We start from the raw sequence: 20,510 nt of genomic DNA on the forward strand, positions 1-20,510 counted from the left end.
CAGATGAAACCAAAATCAAACTGTTTGGCCACAATGCAAAACGATATGTTTGGAGGAAAAGCAAGTCAAGTCAAGTCACATTTATTTATATAGCACATTTAAAACAGTAACTGTTATCAAAGTGCTTACCAAAAAAGATCACAGCATCAAATATTAATAACATATTACAGCAATAAAAGCATAAAAACATGAAAGAAACAATGAAATACTAAATCAAATCACCCTGCGTTAAATGTCAGGGAGTAAAAGCAAAATGGATGAACAGAATCATCAACAACGAAATACCAAATGAGATCACACTGTGTTAAATACCAATGAGTACAGATGTGTTTTGAGGAGAGATTTAAAAATAGAGACTGAGGTGGCCTGTCGAATGTTGATGGGCAGATTATTCCAGAGTTTAGGGCCCATGACTGAAAACGCCCGATCTCCTCTGAGCTTCAGCCTGGTTTTTGGTACGGCCAAAAGCAGCTGGTCTGATGATCTCAAGGCCCAAGAAGGAGTATAAGGATGAAGGAGGTCGGAGAGGTATGAGGGTGCAAGGCCATTAACACACTTAAATGTCAGCAGAATAATCTTAAAATCAACTCTGACATGCACAGGAAGCCAGTGAAGAGAGGACAGAACTGGAGTAATGTGCTCAAACCTGCAAGTTCCTGTTAGTAGCCGAGCTGCAGCATTTTGGACAAGCTGGAGACATGAGAGAGAGACCTGACTGACCCCAGCATAAAGCGAGTTACAGTAATCCAGCTGGGTTGTAATAAATGCATGGACTAATTTTTCAAGGTCGGATCTGGACAGGACGGACTTGAGCTTAGCTATCTGCCTTAGCTAAAAGAAGCTTTTTTGAAGAACAGAATTTATCTGCTTATTAAACTTAAAGTCCGAGTCTAAAACTATACAGAGATTGGTAACAGACTGTTTTAGACATGGCTGAAGGGAGTCCAGGTTTGCAAGATCAGTGACAGTGGCATAGCTAGGGTTAAACACAATGACCTCAGTCTTCTGATCATTAAAACTCAAAAAGTTTGCAGCCATCCAAGTCTTGATGTCATCAAGACATTTTAACAAAGGGCGAATGGAGGAGGAACTGTCCGGTGTTAACGGCAGATAAATCTGAGAGTCATCAGCATTGAAAGGAAAGACCATGTTTCCTCAGGACAGACCCTAAGGGGAGGAGATACAAAGAAAACAGAAGGGGTCCAAGAATGGAGCCTTGCGGGACCCCGCAGGAAAGTGGCACTGAAGTAGATAGAGTCTTAGCAAAATTAACACAGAAACTCCTGTCGCTCAGGTATGAATGGAACCATTCTAACGCTGCACCAGTAATCCCAACCCAGTGTTCTAGCCAGGATAAAAGGATACTGTGGTCCACAGTATCAAATGCAGCAGTAAGGTCAAGAAGTACCAGGACTACAGACTGACAAGAGTCATTTGCCAGAAGAATATAGTTGCAGACCCTAACTAAGGCTGTTTTAGTGCTGTGTAATTTCTTAAAGCCAGACTGAAAGATCTCAAGAACTCGTTTAATTGAGTGAAAACTATTTTCTCCAGGATCTTAAAAAGAAAGGGAAGTTTGGAGATGGGTCTGAAGTTTGAGCAGGTTGAAGGGTCAAGTCCGGGTTTTTTAATTTTTTTATAGCAACACAGCTCATCACCCTGAACACACCATCCCCACTGTCAAACATGGTGGTGGCAGCATCATGGTTTGGGCCTGCTTTTCACCAACAGGGACAGGGAAAATGGTCAGAATTGATGGAAAGATTGATGGGGCCAAATACAGGACCATTCTAGAAGAAACCCTGTTTGAGGCTGCAAGAGACCTGATACTGGGACAGAGATTTATCTTCCAACAAGACAATGATCCAAAAGATAAAGCCAAATCTACAATGGAATGGTTCACAAATAAACATATCCAGGTGTTGGAATGGCCAATTCAAAGTCCAGAACTAAATCCAATTGAGAATCTGTGGAAAGAGCTGAAGACTGCTGTTCACAAATGCTCTCCATCCAACCTCACTGAGCTCGAGCTGTTTTGCAAGGAAGAATGGGCAAGAATTTCAGTCTCTCGATGTGCAAAACTGATAGACATACCCCAAGCGACTTGCAGCTGTAATTGCAGCAAAAGGCGGCGCTACAAAGTATTAACGCAAGGGGGCCGAATAATATTGCACATCCCACTTTTCAACTTTTTATTTGTTAAAAAAGTTTGACACGTTCAATAAATTTCATTCCACTTCACGATTGTATCCCACTTGTTGTTGATTCTTCACAAAAAAATTAAATTTTATATCTTTATGTTTGAAGCCTGAAATGTGGCAAAAAGTTCAAGGGGGCCGAATACTTTCGCAAGGCACTGTAAGGGGATCAGGCTGGAAAGGATGTGCAGCAGATTAGGCTTGTTAATGATAGAAATGGAAATGTTCTAACAAGCAAGGAGAGTGTGATGGGAAGATGAAAAAAGGTACGTTGAAGAGGTAATGGCTGAAGAGAAGGAAAGAAAAGAGCAGATGGATTAGAAACTGTGGACCATGAAGTGGGAAAGATTAGTGAGTATGAAGTGAGGAAAGATCTGAGGAGGATGACGTAAGGGAAGGCAGTTGGATCTGATGACATACTAGTTGAAGTATAGAAATGTCTAAAAAATGGCAATAAGATTTTTGACTCTAGAGAGTGAAAAAATTAAAAGATAAGTATGATGGTGCCCATTTTTAAGTACAAGGGTGATGTAGAGAGTTGTAGCAACTACAAGGGAATTAAGTTGATGAGCCACCCAATGAAGGTCTGGGAGAGAGTTTTGGTAACTAGACTAGACAAGAGTTTACTATTTGTGAGCAACAGTAGTTCATGCAAAGAAAGAGTACCACAGAAGCAATTTTTGCTTCGAGGATACTAATGTAGCAGTTCAGAAAGAACAAACTTGATTATGTCTTTGTGGCTATAGAAAAAGCATATGATAAGATGCCAAGGTAGGAGATTTGGTCTTGTATGGAAAAATCTGAAGTGACGTAGAAATGTTAGACTGTAAAGAGCATGTATCAGGACAGCAGGACAGTGGTGAGATGTGCTGTAGGAGTAAAAGATAGCTTCAAGGTGGAAGTGGGACTACATCAAGGATCACCTCCCTTATCTTACTTCTGAGAAGATGGTGCCTGTGTACATGGCTTGCCACCTACCTCTGCTGACTAAGCACTTTGGTAGCAGCTACAGTTTTAAATGTGCTTTATAAATAAATTTTACTTGACTTGACTTGACTTATTGTTCCTTTGTCCCAAGTCCCTTCTTGTTTGCTCTGGTGATGGACAGACTAACAGATGAAGTCAGGCAGAATCCCCATGGACTTTGATGTTTGCAGATGACATTGTAATCTGTGGTAAAAACAGGGAACAGGTGGAAGAAAACTTGGGGAGGTGGAGATATTCTCTTGAAAGATAAGGGATCATAGACAGCCATAGTAAGGCCAAGTATGTATGCGTGAATTGGAGGGAGGCAGGTGGAAGGATGAGGCTACAAGGAGCAGAGGTCACAAAGGAGAGAGATTTCAAGTACTAAGGGTCGATTGTCCAGGAGAATGAGGAGTGTGGTAAAGACATGATAAATAGAGTTCGTGCTTAATGGAATGGATGAAGAAAAATTTCATGAGTAATTTGTGACAAAACAGTGGCAGCAAGCACTAAGGGAAAGGGTTACAGGAGTAGAAAGACCAGCTATATTGTATGATTTGGAGATAGTGGCATTGACAAAAAGACAGGAGATAACTGGAAGTGGCAGAGCTGAAGATGTTGAGGTTCTCTCAGAGAGTGGGTAGGCGGAAAATGATTAGGAATAAGATTATCAGAGGTACAACCGAGATTTAATGATTGGGTGATCAGGTTAGAGAGGCCAGACTGAGATGATTTGGACATGTGCAAAGGAGGTACATTGGGTATATTGGTAGAAGAAGGATGTTAAAAATCCAACTGCCAGATAAAAGAAAGAAAGCAAGGCCAAAGAGGAGATTTATAGATGTAGTTAGAGAGGACTTGGAGGTAGTTGGAGTGAGGACAGAGGACACAGAAGACAGAAGGTGATGGAGAAGGATAAGTTGCTGTGGTGACTGATCCGAAAGAAGAAGAAAACAAAGACTGATAGAGTTTTTTGTCTTTGGGGTTTTTTTCTTTTTTCCCCCAGTTTTGCAGTATTAAAGCTTGTTAAGATTAACATGGTCTGATTTGGGGGGGAAGAATGGTACACTGTTTATCAGTGAGGTATGGGCGGCTGTGGCTGAGTGGGTAGAGCAGTCATCCTCCAATGCAAGAGTTGGGGGTACGATTCCACCAGCAGTCACATGCCGAAGTGTCCCTGGACAAGACAATGAACCCCTCATTGCCTCCGATGTGTGTCCCATCGGTGTATGAATGTGAAAGCACTGATTATTCTTTGTACAGAAATAGTAGAATGCTGTATAAATTGGTAAATGAGGCTACAGATTGTGTTGTAAAGTGCTTTGAGTATATTGATAAGATAGAAAAGTGCTATATAAGTACAATCCATTTATTCAGCTGAACAGCTGAGTATATGGCAAAGTTTATAGTACTTACTGAGGCCAGGACATGCAAAATTAACGTGAATAAGGAAAAAAAGTAAATGTCAGTCAAACGTCTGTCTTGTCTGGCATGAAGAGGACCTATCACTGTGATGAAGAAAGTAATACCTTATCTGAACCATTAAGTTAACAAAAAAAAAAAACAGTAATTGCTCATATGTGATTGTTCAAGAAGGTATGCTATTTAACTACCAGGTTTGAGAAACAAAATACAAACAGGATTCCAAAAAAGTTGGGACACTAAACAAATTGTGAATAAAAACTGACTGCAATGATGTGGAGATGGCAAATGTCAATATTTTATTCGTAATATAACATAGATGACAGATCAAAAGTTTATTCTGAGTAAATGTAACATTTTAAAGGAAAAATATGTTGATTCAAAATTTCACAGTGTCAACAAATCCCCAAAAAGTTGGGACGAGTAGCAATAAGTGGCTGGAAAAAGGAAATTGAGCATATAACGAACAGCTGGAAGACCAATTAACACTAATTAGGGCAATTGACAACATGATTGTGTATAAAAAGAGCTTCTCAGAGTGTCAGTGTCTCTCAGAAGCCAAGATGGTAAGAGGATCACCAATTCCACCATTGTTGCGCAGAAAGATAGTGCAGCAATACCAGAATGGTGTTACCCAGCGTAAAATAGCAAAGACTTTTAAGTTATCATCATCAACCGTGCATAACATCATCAAAAGATTCAGAGAATCTGGAACAATCGCTGTGCGTAAGGGTTAAGGCCGTAAAACTCTACTGGATGCTCGTGATCTCCGGGCCCTTAAACGTCACTGCACCTCAAACAGGAATGCCACTGTCAAGGAAATAACAGAATGGGCTCAAGAATACTTCCAGAAAGCATTGTCAGTGAACACAATCCACAATGCCATCCGCCGTTGCCAGCTGAAACTCTACAATGCAAAGAGGAAGCCATTTCTAAGCAAGCGCCACAAGCTCAGACGTTTGCACTAGGCCAGGGGTCATTTAAAATGGAGTGTGGCAAAATGGAAGACTGTTCTGTGGTCAGATGAGTCACGATTTGAAGTTCTTTATGGAACACTGGGATGCCATGTCATCTGGACCAGAGAGGACAAGGATAGCCCAAGTTGTTATAAACGCTCCGTTCAGAAGCCTGCATCACTGATGGTATGGGGTTGCATGAGCGCTTGTGGCATGGGCAGCTTGCATGTCTGGAAAGGCACCATTAATGCAGAGAACTATGTTCAGGTTCTAGAACAACATATGCTCCCATCTAGACATCATCTCTTTCAGGGAAGACCCTGCATTTTTCAACATGATAATGCCTGACCACATTCTGCAGCAATCACATCATCATGGCTACGTAGGAGAAGGATCCGGGTACTGAAATGGCCAGCCTGCCGTCCAGATCTTTCACCTATAGAGAACATTTGGTGCATCATAAAGAGGAAGGTGCGACAAAGAAGGCCCAAGACAATTGAACAGTTAGAGGCCTATATTAGACATGAATGGGAGAGTATTCCTATTTCTAAACTTGAGGAACTGGTCTCCTCTGTCCCCAGACGTCTGTTGAGTGTTGTAAGAAGAAGGGGGGATGCCACACAGTGGTAAAAATCGACTTGTCCCAACTTTTTTGGGATTTGTTGACGCCATGAAATTTGGAAACAACAGATTTTTCCCTTAAAATGATACATTCTCTCAGTTTAAACTTTTGATCTGTGATTTGTGTTCTATTCTGAATGAAATATTAGATGTTGGCACCTCCACATCATTGCATTCAGTTTTTATTCACAATTTGTTTAGTGTCCCAACTTTTTTGGAATCCGGTTTGTATATTCCTGAGGGTCCTCCCCCAGAAAATGTTGAAAAAAGTAGATGTAATTTCCTGTATTCTGGTTTATTTTAACAGGTTGTTAAACATCTACGTTTACCTACATTTGTAAACACTTGATTCAATAACTATTTTAGAGAGCATCAACAATAGCTCTCTCCTTGTGTGTGAATAGAGCAGCTTCGCTTCTGTCAAGGCAAGCATCCTGCCCGGGTACGACTGCCTGTTTAGCTCGGCACTCACCCTCACACCACTCGCTCGCTCCTACTCCAGTCTCGATTGCCACTGCCTTCAGGAATTTAAATTCTCAGTTGTCCAGCTAAGGACAATGAGAAGCCTTATTTTTAATGTAAGCAAATTGGACTGTCTTTTCGACATTTTGATCACTGTTATTTTGACAAATTAGTGCCATTGTTTTGATACGTGATATAATGTGAATAATACACATCAAACATTTCTCTCGTTGTATTTTTTAATAAATAATCAAAATTTTAATAATGATCCATGTAAACTATAAAACTGATTAGCAATTTTGTTGAGTTGTTTAAATATATTGTTGAGTTTTTTTAATAAAAATGCGTGATGACTTTGGACCTTTAAGGGCGGATATTTTTTTTTAAGGGTAGAAGCAGTGGAAATGCTTCACTTGAAGGGGCAGATTGATAATATGTAATATTAAGAAGCTCATGGCTGTTGAGTTTAAAATTAGTGTTTATGTAATTATTCTCAGTTTACATAATCAACATAAGTTGTATTAATTCAAGGCAGTCATATTTGTTCATAACTTTATTATTAGTAAGCCTGAGAGTTACCATATTGGAGCAAACAGTTGCCGGAATGCACACTGTCAAAAATAAGAGTTTCCGGATTTTGTTCCAACAGGATCCAGTTCGAATTAAGCACTGATTGTGGATTAATAAAAGGACGTCATTGCTTGCAAGTGATTTAAGTGGGAAATAGTAGTAGCAGAAAATGCATCAACAATAACTTTAGAGAAACAATGATTTCTGTCAATCAATCTGGAAAGGGATATAAGGCCATTTTCAAATAATTTGGCATCCATTATTTTACAGAGAAAAATCATTCACAGGTGAAAAACATTTTAGACTGTTTACAGTCTTCCCAGAAGTAGAAGTCACAAAAAAATCCACCCCAAATTAAGACTGATAGGGTTGTTAAAAAAAAAGTTCATGACAACACATAAAGAAAAATATTAAAATTATATAGGACATGTTTGGAATGGTTAGAAAATAAGAAGACAAGCTTATTCAGTCTATTGAAATGTATACTGGATCAAAAAAAATGAAATGCAAAAAAAAAAAAAAACCAGTAAGTAAACTCACACACCAAACAGAATTACTACTGCATAACTTTAATAAAAATGACATTTCAGATAACTGCCTCTTTTCATACTAACAAGCTTTAAATGCATTTGTTTGTAAAACCGCAATTCATGCAACCACTAGACTAGATGCAACAACACTGTGATATTTGGCAATTTGAGCTTTGAGTGATTAAATTTCCCCAGCATATGCCAGGTCACAATGACATTTCAGCATGTCAATAACATTAAAGAACAAAATGTTACCTGTGTTAAAATGTCATTTGGTTTCTAAATTGTTTTTGTGTTTTAAATATGAAATGAATAAAAATGACAAACAAACAAACAAAATGTAAGTTTTATAAGCACAGAGTTGACAATAGAAAATGTGATGGCACAACAGAGGAAAGATTTGCTCTGGGAAAGTGTTCTTTTTGAAAGTATTCATTTTTTGCACCCAAAAAGGTCTGATTTCAATATCTAGTGTGTAAGGGGTTACATGAAATGTATCTGATTCAGAATTCCTGTGAAAGCATTCTTACTTTACATTTTATTACACCTGCCTAAAACAATTGCACATTAGAATTGTGTTACAAAACAAAATATAAAAGTGTATATTCATTTTAAAAGTTTTTTTTTTCTGTTTTACCATCCTTTCTAACCAAATACTTAAAGTATAACTCTTGGATTGAACAAAAAATAATACCCTTCTAGACATTTCACTAAGTTTATGTCCCAGCTCACACAAAATGTTACTTAAAATCATTTTATTTCATGTAACATTAACATTACAAAAATACAGAAATTAACTTTTGGAAAACTTTATCAGAATAAAGCCGTTTCCAACAAAAGTAGGATTTGTTGTCTTGTGAAACTGAGCAAACACTTTAGAGTGCGATGCTCAAAGTTTGACCAGAATTAAAGAACAAGGTCAGGTGACCCTAACTTGTCCTTCTTTGATGATGAGTTAAGGTCATTGGTTTGCTGACCAAAAAAACAGCACAGATGGGTTTTAGGTTGAAAGAAGAATATGTTATCTATCAAATTAGGTGCAATAATCAAACATACAAGAGTCCACATTTTGTGTTTGTTACATAACGCTTTGCTTTGTCAGCACAGAGTTTTCCTTTAAAAAGCAGCTGTTCAACACAGACAGTCACAACCTCATCAGCCATGAAAGCGGTTGTGCTTGCCCTGGCTTTGGCCTTTGTGGGTACGTTGGATTTTGCATTTGAAAATGGGCATTAATTTTGCAAGTACTTTAGAATTTGTGTTTCCACTTTCTTTTCCTCTTAAATGATTTTCTTCTCTTATTTCACATTTGGTATTGTAGAAGTACTCCTATTTTTGTCTAAATCAAATTGAACACATAAATAATCTATTATTTGAATTACCATAATTTAAAAGGCTTTATTTCCTGTATTATTTTTTTAGGACTATTTAGAAGGCAATTCAGAGACTAAAAGCAGACAACTTTGGTTTCTTCTATTTTTAAGGTTTCTGTCTGGAATTTTGACACTTACTAAATCACATAATCAATATTATATAGATTAAGAATTATTATGTTTCTAAAGCTTATTTTGCTTATGCATTTTAAGTAAATGTTGCTATGTTATGTAAGTAATTTAAAATAAAAGTTCAAATCATTTGAGGAAAATGAAATCTATAATTTGTATACAAAAGAAAAGAGAAGCTTCAAAATAAATGGGTAAAAAGAAACACCACATCATAAATACAACTGAATAATGATGTTTAAGACAAATATACAGTTTAGATATTTTTTTTCCCAGAAAAAAAAACTTTTTAAATAAGTAGCTTTGTAATTGATTTGTCTCCTAATTCGCTGTTATGGCTAGTCATCCTTTAATTTTTGTACATATCTTAAATTATGAACTTTGACAATGAAAAAATTATTTGTTGTATCTCTTTTGTATTTGCCGTTTTGTAAAACACACTTGTGTGTTAACAAATATAATGTAATACTTTACAGTTTGTATATCGTAATATGCATAAAGGTATATTGTGGGTATATGGTGAGGTATTAATTCATTATTATTTCTATTTTAGCTGTGCAAAGCACCGACTTTGGTAAGTTCAGTGCTTGATTGTTATGTTAAAGGACAGTTACAATATTTTAGAACATTTTTTGATACTAAAAATAAATGACAGTGATAAATCTTGGCAGAATGTTGCACATTTTATTAATTTATTTAAAATTATGTTTTAAATAATGTTTGCCAAGAAACATATATAACAGATTTATTTGGGTCTTACAGCCCCTGAGTTTGCTGCCGGTAACACCTATATCTACAAGTATGAAGCATTCATCCTGGGTGGACTCCATGAGGAAGGTTTGGCGAGAGCTGGAGTCAAAATCATCACCAAAGTTCTCCTCAGTGCCGAAGACCATGATACGTATATTATGAAGGTAAAGATAAAACCCATGAGCAGCAGAGAAAATGTTACTTCTGAGACAAAGACTGCAAGTCTGTTTTATTAATTCATATTATACTACTATTAAATTATAGCTTGTGGAACCTGAGCTCTATGAGTACAGCGGTTATTGGCCCAAGGATCCAGCAGTGCCTGCAACCAAGCTGAAGGCAGCTCTGGCACCTCAGCTTGCAATGCCCATCAAGTTTGAATATAACAACGGCATTGTGGGAAACCTTCATGCTCCTGAGGAAATCTCAACTTTTGTGATGAACATCCACAGAGGCATTCTGAATATCCTGCAGCTAAACATCAAGAAGACCCATAAAGTCTACGATCTGCAGGAGGTTTGTCACAAACCCTTCTGTAGCCTTTGTGTTGCAAATCCATTACAAGTAGTTCAAACTTCCAGCTAAACTGCCGCTATGCTCTACAGACCAGTACTCAGGGTGTGTGCAAGACACTCTATACCATCAGTGAAGATGCACGAATTGAAAACATCCTTCTGACAAAGACCAGGGACATGAACAACTGTCATGAATGGATCATGAAAGACATGGGGTTGGCATACACTGAGGAACATGACAAGCACCATCGGGTAAGTTCAAACCTATCAGATGTCAAACATACAATCCTGAAACCAGAACATTGCCTGAATATGGGATCTGTACTCACAGGAATTCAAAAACCTGAGAGGCACCACAACATTCAGTTACGTCTTGAAGCCAGTTTCTAACGGTGTGATGATCCTGAAGGCAGAGGTCAATGAGTTGATCCAGTTTTTACCTTTCTCTGAGGACAATGGAGCTGTTGAGATGAAGACCAAGTAAGCTTAAACTTATAAATGTGCTAATATAATGGTTTAAAGAAGGTGCAACTTTACCTTTGTTTGCTTCTCTTCAAAGGCAGTCCTTGGTGTTCCTTGAGATTGAGAAAGCTCCTATTCCAGCCATTAAGGCCGAGTACCATGATCGTGGCTCTCTAGAATATGAGTTCTCCTCTGAACTTCCTCAGACACCGCTTCAGCTTATCAAGATCACCGATCATCGGGCCCAGGTAGGATTTTAGACTGCCTTAAAAAAATAACACTGAATTTGTGTAACCTGTCCTCAATAAACAGCACCATTTCTATCCTGTGGTTTTAGACTGTTGATATTGTGAACCACCTGGCTACCCACAATGCTGAGTATGTCAGTGAGCATGCGCCTTTGAAGTTTTTGGAAATGATCCAACTCCTCCGTGTAGCTCACTATGAAGACCTGGAATTGTACTGGAACCGGTTCAAAAAGATGCCAGTTCACAGGTGGATTTCAGTGACTGAACATTTGAACATGTTTTTAAATACTGAAACTAGATGAGCTTCTTGACCCATTCCATTTTCATCCCTCAGACGCTGGTTCTTGGATGCCATCCCTGCAACTGCAACTCCTGCTGCTCTAAAGTTCATCAAGGAGAAATTCATAGCTGATGAGATGAATGTGGCTGAGGAAGTTCAGGCTTTTGTTGCGGCTGTTCACATGGTCTCAGCAAACACAGAGACTATCAAGATTTTTGAGGTTGTGACCTGCAAAAATTTTTGTTTGTTTGTTTGTTTTACATTATATATTTGCGAATGACAAAAATGAATACAATATTTTTGATGTTTGCACTTTTCTAGACCCTGATGGACAACCACAAAGTAGTGGCAAACCCAGTTCTGCATGAGATCATCTGCCTTGGCTATGGTACAATGATTTATAAAAACTGTTCTGAGTCATCTGTCTGTCCTGCTGAATACATAAAGGTAAACAAAGCTTCTGAATGTTATTTTAGTCATTATATTGAAGAAATATAATAAATAAGATAAAAAATGCTTATTTTCATTTTTTCTTACCTTGCAGCCCATCCATGAGCGTCTTGCTGAAGCTGTTGCTAAAAACGACATAGACAACATTGTCCTGTCCTTGAAGGTCTTAGCAAATGCTGGACATCATTCTAGCATCAAGTCAATCACAAAGATCTTGCCCATTCATGGTACTGCCGCTGCATCCCTGCCAATGAGAGTCCATAGTCAAGCCATCATGGCCCTGAGGAACATTGCAAAGAAAGAGCACAGACCGGTGAGGTCTCAACATCAAATATTTGGAAGTGTTCAAGTCTTTTCACAGAAATCCACATTGACTTTTATTCTTTTCCTCTGAATTAGGTCCAGGAACTGGCACTTCAGCTCTACATGGACAAGGCTCTGCACCCAGAACTCCGTATGCTTTCATGCATCGTTCTTTTCGAGACAAAGCCTCCTATGGGATTGGTGACCACTGTTGCCAACTCGGTGAAAACAGAGGAGAACTTGCAGGTTGCTAGCTTCACTTACTCTCACATGAAGTCTCTGAGCAGGACCCCAGCCACCATCCATTCCTCAGTGTACGTCAACTCTTTGATCCCAAAGTGTCAAGACTTTGTGTACACATTCTCATTAGGTCATCTCTCCTATGCTTCCATTACAGCGCTGAAGCTTGCAGAGTTGCTATGAAAATCTTGGGTTCTAAGTTGGACAGACTGAGCTTCCGTTTCAGCAGGGTTGTCCATGCTGACATCCACAACAGTATGACATTAATAAATGATTTTTTGTTTGTTTGTTTACTGATCTGTGCTGCATTACAAACTGTAATTCAATTAAATCTTTATCAGGTCCCTTGATGCTTGGTGCTGCTGCTACTGCTTTTTACATCAACGATGCCGCCTCCATTCTGCCTAAATCTGTCGTTGCCACAGCCAGAGCCTTTATTGCTGGAGTTTCTGCTGATGTCATAGAGGTACGGGAAAATATAAATCAATTTATTCAGCAGTTAATTATAAAAGTGCTCTTTTATACATTTCTATTTTCTGTTCCTTAGATTGGAGTGAAATCTGAGGGACTTCAGGAAGCTATTCTCAAAAACCCTGCACTTGCTGAAAATGTTGACAGGATCACCAAAATGAAGCGTGTCATCAAGGCTGTAAGCAACACTGGAAGTCACAAAGAAAATGAACAAATTGTTATTCAGTGCCAACTAAAGAAACTGATAACCTTTTCTCTGTGAACAGCTGTCTGAATGGAGGTCTCTGCCCACCAGCAAACCTCTGGCTTCCATCTATGTCAAGATTTTTGGACAAGAGATTGGCTTCGCTCACATTGACAAAACTATGATTGATCAGGCTGTTGAAGTATGAGAAAAAACAACCCATTAAGCTCAAAACAAAGGTTTTCAAAACAAAAATAATAATAATGTATTCTTTCCTTATAGTATGCCAAGACATTACATGTTCAGGAATTTGGAAGAGATGCTCTGAAGACTCTGCTTCTGTCTGGTATTGATTTCCACTATACTAAACCTTTGTTGGCTACTGAGATGAGACGCATCTTACCCACTGCTGCTGGTGTGCCAATGGAGCTCAGTCTGTATTCTGCTGCTGTGGCCACAGCTGGTATTAAGAGTAAGTAAACTGTGGAAAATAAATAATTTTGTCCAACACCATATACACTTTTTGTAAATCAATTAAAATACCAAAAAAATAACTCATGATCTTTCCTGATTTTTAGTCAAGCCCACCACAACACCACGTCTGCCTGAAAACTTCCCCCTCAGAAGTCTTTTGGAAACTGATATTGAGCTGGAGACTGAGATCAAACCAAGGTAAATGTATTGACTTACACTGTTTGTCACAGTGAGACCAAAATATTTCATGCCATAAAAATGAAGATAATAAAACATTATTCTCTCTTTAGTGTTGCTATGAACACATATGCCGTGATGGGACTTAATACCGACGTTCTCCAGGCTAATGTGGTATTCAAAGCTCATGCCTACACCATTTTGCCCGCAAAAATTAATGCAAGACTCGACATTAAAGAGGGTGACTTCAAGATTGAAGCTCTTCCTGTTTCTGTGCCTGAAAACATTACATCTATAAAGTAAGTCTAAACTTTAAACTCAGTTTATTTATGTTTCAAATAATTTAACATGACTTTTGTGTTTACCTTTACCACTTGGATGATTATATCTTTATTCTTTCTTGACCAGTGTTGAGACTTATGCTGTAGCAAGAAATATTGAGGAGCCCACTGTTGAGAGAGTCACTCCAGTCATCCCTACCAAAGTCTGGCAAACCACTTCAAGCAAGATTGTCTCATCTAGGATTGATTCATCAGAAGATGAGGTAACACTGAACAATTCTATTACCTACAAATGTATCTGGAGTGTTATACAATGATTCAAGTTCATTTTTCCTCATAGTCATCATCCTCCGAAATCCTTCATATGGATGATGAAGCTGACGACCTTAAACTCAAACACAAGATTCGTACATTTGCAAAGAGGTACTGTGCCAAGTACCATGATGTAGGACTGAAGGCTTGCTTCAAGGTTGAAACTGAAAATGGTGCTTCCATCCATGACATTGTTTTGTACAAACTGGCCGGAAGCCACAATGTCTCTTTCTCTGTGACACCAAGTAAGCACTGAAGAAATACCATTATGAGCATTTTGTAGGAACGTTGTGCACACAAAAAATATATTAAAGGCATTATTTACTCATCCTTTCAGTGGAAGGTGAAGCTGTTGAGAGATTGGAGATGGAGATCAGGGTTGGAGCAAAGGCAGCAGAGAAGATCATTAAACGGATCCATCTGAACAAAGACGACATGGATGAGAATGACATGGAAATGAACGACCCAGTTCGGATGAAGCTCAACAAAATCCTGTCTTCCAGAAGTAACAGCTCCTCCTCATCATCCTCCTCTTCTTCCTCCTCCTCGTCCTCCTCATCTAGCTCCAGAAGCTCTGATTCAAGCCGTTCCTCCAAGACGTCATCTGCCTCTTCTAGCTCATCAGCCCATTGGAAAAGAAAGACAATCAATGCAGCTGCTATACGCACCAACAGCAGTAGCAGTAGCAGCAGCAGCAGCAGGAGCAGGAGCAGCAGCAGCAGCAGCAGCAGCAGCAGCAGCAGCAGCAGCGAACGCAGCTCTTCAAGATCTGTCAGCAGCTCATCCAGGACCAGCTCTGCATCAAGCCTTGCATCGCTCTTCAGTGCTAGCTCAAGTTCTTCAAGTTCTTCTAGCTCAAGTGCTCGTGACTCAAGGGTAAACATTGTTTTCTTGCTTTGAAAGTAGTTTTACAGTCAACGTCTTGTATTTGGTCTAAGATCTGACAATTTATTTCTAATAGCACTGGATTGCAACCTTCCAGAGATTGCACAAGGTATGTTACAATGTATATGCTCTTTAAATTCACTATTTTGTAACTTTTGGTAAAGCTTTTACTAACTTCAATAAAAACATTCTTGGAGCAGACTCTCACCTCCAAATCAGAGTCCCGGAGTGGAAGCAGTGCAGCCAGCTTTGAGGCCATCTACAAAAAGGTGAAATATGGTCAACAAAATAAAAAGTAGTGATTTTTTGTCTGTGAACTTTCAATATTTATCCATATCTGTCACCACAGAACAAGTACCTTGAGGATGAGGATGCCATCTTGGCCGTCATCTTCCGTGCCGTTAAAGCTGATAAGAAAATTAAGGGATACCAGCTCGTTGTCTACCTCGACCAACCAACCTACAGAGTTCAAGTCATTTTTGCTCCTCTTGCTCATGAGAACAACTGGAGGTTCTGTGCTGATGGCATTCTGCTCAGCAAGCACAAAGTTACTGTAAGACACATTTTAAAAAATTACATCAAAGAAGGAGTTCAACCTATAAAATGAGACATTATTCAAATGTTTATGTTTTTTAATAGGCTAAATTTGCCTGGGGAGAAGAATGCAAGAAGTACAGCACCATGGTGACTGGAGAAACTGGCCTTGTGGGGTCAAGCCCAGCAGCTCGCCTCAGAATGTCCTGGGAAAGACTTCCATCTGTTTTTACACGCTATGGAAAGATGTATGAATTACTACAAGTTCTGTTTTACCCCTTAAGATGAGGATTATTTTTAAAAATATTGCTTTTTTCAGGACATATAAATACATTCCTGTTGAAATCCTGGAGGACCTGATTAAAGTAAAGAGTGAGAACAGCACCAGGAATATCTCCATCACTGTGGCTGCAACATCCAACAGGACACTTGATTTCATTACAAAGACCCCAATGGTACAAGAAATTGTGCTGTTCTGCTAAACCAACAAATTCATGATTTTTAAATAACATATTTATTCTACTTACAGAGGAAAGTCCACAACATGACTATGCATCTTCCTATAACTATGCCAATCGAGGAGCTCGAAAGTTCCATCCCCTTTGATGAAGTCTTTGAGAAAGTCCACTTCATGGTTTCCAAGGCCATTGCAGGTAACAACTTATGTTACAGTTAAAAACTGAGTACAATATCTGGAAAATTTACAACAATTTTAAAATTATTGTTTTTTCCTTTTCCCAGCTGAATGTAGCTACATCAAGGATAATCTGACCACATTTAACAACAGGACATACACACACAAGATGCCCTCATCTTGCTACCAGGTTTTGGCCCAGGACTGCACAGAGGAGCTGAAATTCATGGTTCTCCTCAGGAAGGATTCAACGGAGCAGCATCACATCAATGTCAAAATTGCTGACATGTAGGTTTTCAACTCAAACAAGAATGAGCTTTTGGCTTTTACATAAAATAATTTTAATCTAAACGAGGCTTTTGTGTTTGCAGTGATATCGACATGTATCAAAAGAAAGATGATGTGGCTGTGAAGGTCAATGAAATGGAAATTCCCCTAACCAACCTGCCATACCGTCACCCAACAGGTTCCTATAACCAGTTTTGATCTCATCCTTTCCCTTATTAAAAGCCTAGTATTTACTTTGAATTAAAAAAAATATATAAAAAGCAGTTACAGTTGTGCTTAAACCACAGCCTAAAAATTTAATCCAATTTTAAATTCAACTTGTTTTACAGCTTCCATTGAGATCAGACGTAGAGGAGAGGGCCTTTCTGTGTATGCACCTAGCCATGGTCTCCAGGAAGTCTACTTTGACGAGGATACATGGAGGGTAAAAATTATACCATATATTAGTGTGTTTTATTGGTTTTCATTTTTGAAATTATAAGGCAAAATGTAACATTACAGATTCTAGTTGTGGACTGGATGAAAGGCAAGACCTGTGGACTCTGTGGAAAGGCTGATGGGGAAGTCAGACAGGAGTATCACACCCCTAATGGACGTGTAGTGAAGAACTCTGTCAGCTTTGCACAATCCTGGATTTTGCCATCTGATACTTGTCGGGATCCTTCTGGTAAGACAAAAACATTAAGTGAAAAAAAGTCTTAATTAGAAAATTAAATTGTCAGCCCAAATGTCTTTAGGTACTGTGCACAAGCATTGCATCATTTATATTCAACACTGTTCGCTTACAGAGTGCCATCTGAAGCTCGAGTCTGTGCCCCTGGAGAAACAAGTTACCATCCATGGTGAGAACTCCAAATGCTTCTCTGTTGAGCCTGTGCCACGCTGTCTGCCTGGTTGCGTTCCCACCAAAACCATTGATGTCACTGTTGGTTACAACTGTCAGCCAGTTGGTGAGTCTAAAACTAGACATGCAAATTCATAGATCATAAAATAACAACAAAAAAAACGTTATTTCTAACTGATTTGTTCTTGTTTTTACAGATTCTCACACTAGCGTCTTTGACAGAAGCGTAGACCTGAGGGAAACCACACAGGCTCACCTGGCCTGTAAATGCAATGCCAAGTGTGCTTAAAACCACCATCTCCTGTCAATACCTAATAATGTGTGTTTTATCTGTAACTATAAATAAAGTGCATCTCAAAATCATTTTAAAGAATTTATTATTTTTGTTCTTGGTTGTACCTTGTAAACTTAAATCATATTGCAAGTTTATAAAAAAAAAAGATTTTAACTTTTAAGCATTTCATCCCAATCATACATAGAAAAAATAGAAATAGTAAGCAATGCATGTCATATTTTCAATAATTGGATATTATTTAGCAGCATTTAAAACCATTAACACTTAGTTCCACAAATGTTTTTCCCCCTCAGTTGAATGCACCACGGCAAGAGCATTTAAATTTTACTGAAAATTTTAACTCTTTGATGTTGTCTTCATCAGATATGTAAGGAAGGCTATCATAACAGCCTTGACATATTGGAATAGGATTTCATTTACCATAGTAAGCATTCAATTATTTAAACCTTAACAGACTGACAGCTTAACAAAACATAATTACATCCTACCTTGTGTTAAGTTTCAAAATTATTGTCGCCACAGTCTAGTTTATGGAAAATTTACAAGATCAAATCTATTCTGCCAAATGTATGGAGGTTTTTACTTCTGATGACACTCCCACTGATCTGGAGTTAATCACAGCATCTTTATATTTAAGTCACATGGTACAATGGTGACTCCAAGGGCTGACAGTGCAGGAGAAAAAATGAAAAAACTATCTCATAAACAGATGCATAAAGGACAAAAACTAAGAAGCTTCCTGAGTTTTTAAATACAAAATAATTTTTTCAACAATAAATACATTACTTGTGTGCTTTTTCACATTTCAGAGAAACAACTTACAGCCGATACAAAATACCAAATAAGGTTACAGTCATACTAACACTGAAGTGGGTCATCCTTTATATTTTAATGTCCAACACATTATGCCCTTAAGTTTTACAGCCTTTTACACACTCAAAATGCAATATTTTTAAAAATGTAATCAGATTTTAGTAATCTGATATGTAATTGGAGAAATCATATATTATTGTTTTTGTTCAAGCTTCTTATTGGAATGAAAGAAATAGTTGCATTTATCTAAAACTGTGACACCAAAGAAGTTTAACATGATAAAGTAATCCAACGTGAAATCCTACATTTAGGCAGCATTAGCTGCAACACAAACAGGTAAATAAAGGAAATGGGATCACTTGTTGCATACCTCCACAAACAAAAAATGTTCAGATGTAGTTTTACACAACCACAGTGATAAATACATTTACCACATTCTCTAAAATACTAAGCTAACAAAACAAATATCCATCCATCCATCCATTATCTTCCGCTAATTCCGAAGTTGGGTCATGGGGGCAGCAGCTTGAGCAGGGAGGCCCAGACATCTCTTTCCACAGCCACCTCTTCCAGCTCTTCTGGGAGGACTCCAAGGCATTCCCAGGCCAACCGAGAGGCATAGTCTTTCCAGCGTGTCCTGGGTCTTCCCTGGGTATCCTCCCAGTTGGACATGCCCGAAGCACCCCTCTAGGGAGGCGCCCAAGGGGCATCTTTACCAGATGCCCTAACCACCTCAACTGGTTCCTCTCGACGTGGAGGAGTAGCGGTTCTACTTGGAGTCTCTCCCGAATAACTGAACGTCTCACCCTATCTCTAAGGGAGACTCCAGCTACCCTGCGGAGAAAACTCATTTCAACCACCTGTATCCGACATCTCATTCTTTCGGTCACTACCCAGAGCTCATGACCATAGGTGAGGGTAGGAACATAGACCGACCGGTAAACAGAGAGCTTTGCCTTACAGCTCAGCTCTCTCTTCACCACAACGGATTGGTACAGAGTCCGCAATACAGCAGATGCTGCACCAATCCATCTGTCAAGGTCACACTCCATTCTTCCTCACTCATGAACAAAACTCCAAGATACTTGAACTCCACTTGAGGCAGAACCTCACCATAGACCTCAAGAGAGCAATCCACCCTTTTCCAGTTGAGGACCATGGTCTCAGATTTGGAGGTGCTGATTCTCATCCCAGCCGCTTCACACTCGGCTGCGAACCGCTCCAGTGAGAGCTGGAGATCACGGCACGATGACGCCAACAGGACCACATCATTTGCAAAGAACAGAGATGGAATCCTCTGCTCTAACAAAACAAATAGCTTATTTTATATTTCTGAGTACAAAACTAGGGATGTACACCCTGCAACTTTGCAAGTTCTCCCACTTAGAAATCATGGAGGGGTCTGAAATTTTCATCTTAGGTGCATGTCCACTGTGAGAGACATAATCTAAAAGAAAGAATCTAGAAATCACAATGTATGATTTTTAAAATAATTTATTTGTGTGTTACTGCTGCAAATAAGTATTTGAACACCTGTGAAAATCAATGTTAATATTTAGTACAGTAGCCTTTGTTTGCAATGACAGAGGTCAAATGTTTCCTGTAGTTTTTCACCAGGTGTGCACACACTGCAGCAGAGATTTTGGCCTATTCCTCCACACAGATCTTCTCTAGATCAGCCAGGTTTCTGGGCTGTCGCTGAGAAACATGGAGTTTGAGCTCCCTCCAAAGATTTTCTATAGGGTTTAGGTCTGGAGACAGGCTAGGCCACTCCAGAACCTTGATATGCTTCTTACGGAGCCACTCCTTTGTTATCCTGGCTGTGTGCTTCGGGTCATTGTCA

General features: G+C 38.8%; 1 protein-coding gene across 1 annotated transcript; it reads left to right on the top strand.

Moving 5' to 3' along the window:
* The first annotated feature begins 8,886 nt into the window (after positions 1 to 8,886).
* LOC119430628 (vitellogenin-1-like) lies at positions 8,887 to 17,861 on the top strand. The gene is made up of 33 exons (XM_037698069.1): positions 8,887 to 8,926; positions 9,781 to 9,801; positions 9,990 to 10,141; positions 10,242 to 10,493; positions 10,583 to 10,744; positions 10,824 to 10,972; positions 11,052 to 11,202; positions 11,292 to 11,449; positions 11,537 to 11,702; positions 11,804 to 11,929; positions 12,027 to 12,245; positions 12,332 to 12,549; positions 12,633 to 12,730; positions 12,817 to 12,941; positions 13,023 to 13,124; positions 13,213 to 13,332; positions 13,413 to 13,602; positions 13,709 to 13,802; positions 13,895 to 14,080; positions 14,190 to 14,325; positions 14,403 to 14,619; positions 14,712 to 15,250; positions 15,424 to 15,528; positions 15,609 to 15,812; positions 15,899 to 16,041; positions 16,113 to 16,248; positions 16,323 to 16,446; positions 16,535 to 16,715; positions 16,799 to 16,893; positions 17,045 to 17,139; positions 17,217 to 17,382; positions 17,504 to 17,665; positions 17,757 to 17,861. Exons 1-33 carry the CDS (start codon positions 8,887 to 8,889, stop codon positions 17,846 to 17,848), a joined length of 5,124 nt encoding a protein of 1,707 aa, XP_037553997.1. The 3' UTR covers positions 17,849 to 17,861.
* The last annotated feature ends 2,649 nt before the right edge of the window (positions 17,862 to 20,510 follow it).

The sequence above is a fragment of the Nematolebias whitei genome, chromosome 3 (genome assembly GCF_014905685.2).
Source record: "Nematolebias whitei isolate Nwh7 chromosome 3, NemWhi1, whole genome shotgun sequence".
Classification (NCBI taxonomy): Eukaryota; Metazoa; Chordata; class Actinopteri; order Cyprinodontiformes; family Rivulidae; genus Nematolebias; species Nematolebias whitei.

What these genes read in the sequence shown, in the direction of transcription:
- LOC119430628 (XM_037698069.1), top strand. Translation starts at nt 8,887, where the DNA reads ATGAAAGCGGTTGTGCTTGCCCTGGCTTTGGCCTTTGTGG. An exon ending in CCATGCTGACATCCACAACA is followed by an intron (nt 12,731 to 12,816) that starts GTATGACATTAA and finishes AATCTTTATCAG; the next exon opens with GTCCCTTGATGCTTGGTGCT. An exon ending in CAAGTGCTCGTGACTCAAGG is followed by an intron (nt 15,251 to 15,423) that starts GTAAACATTGTT and finishes CTTTTGGTAAAG; the next exon opens with CTTTTACTAACTTCAATAAA.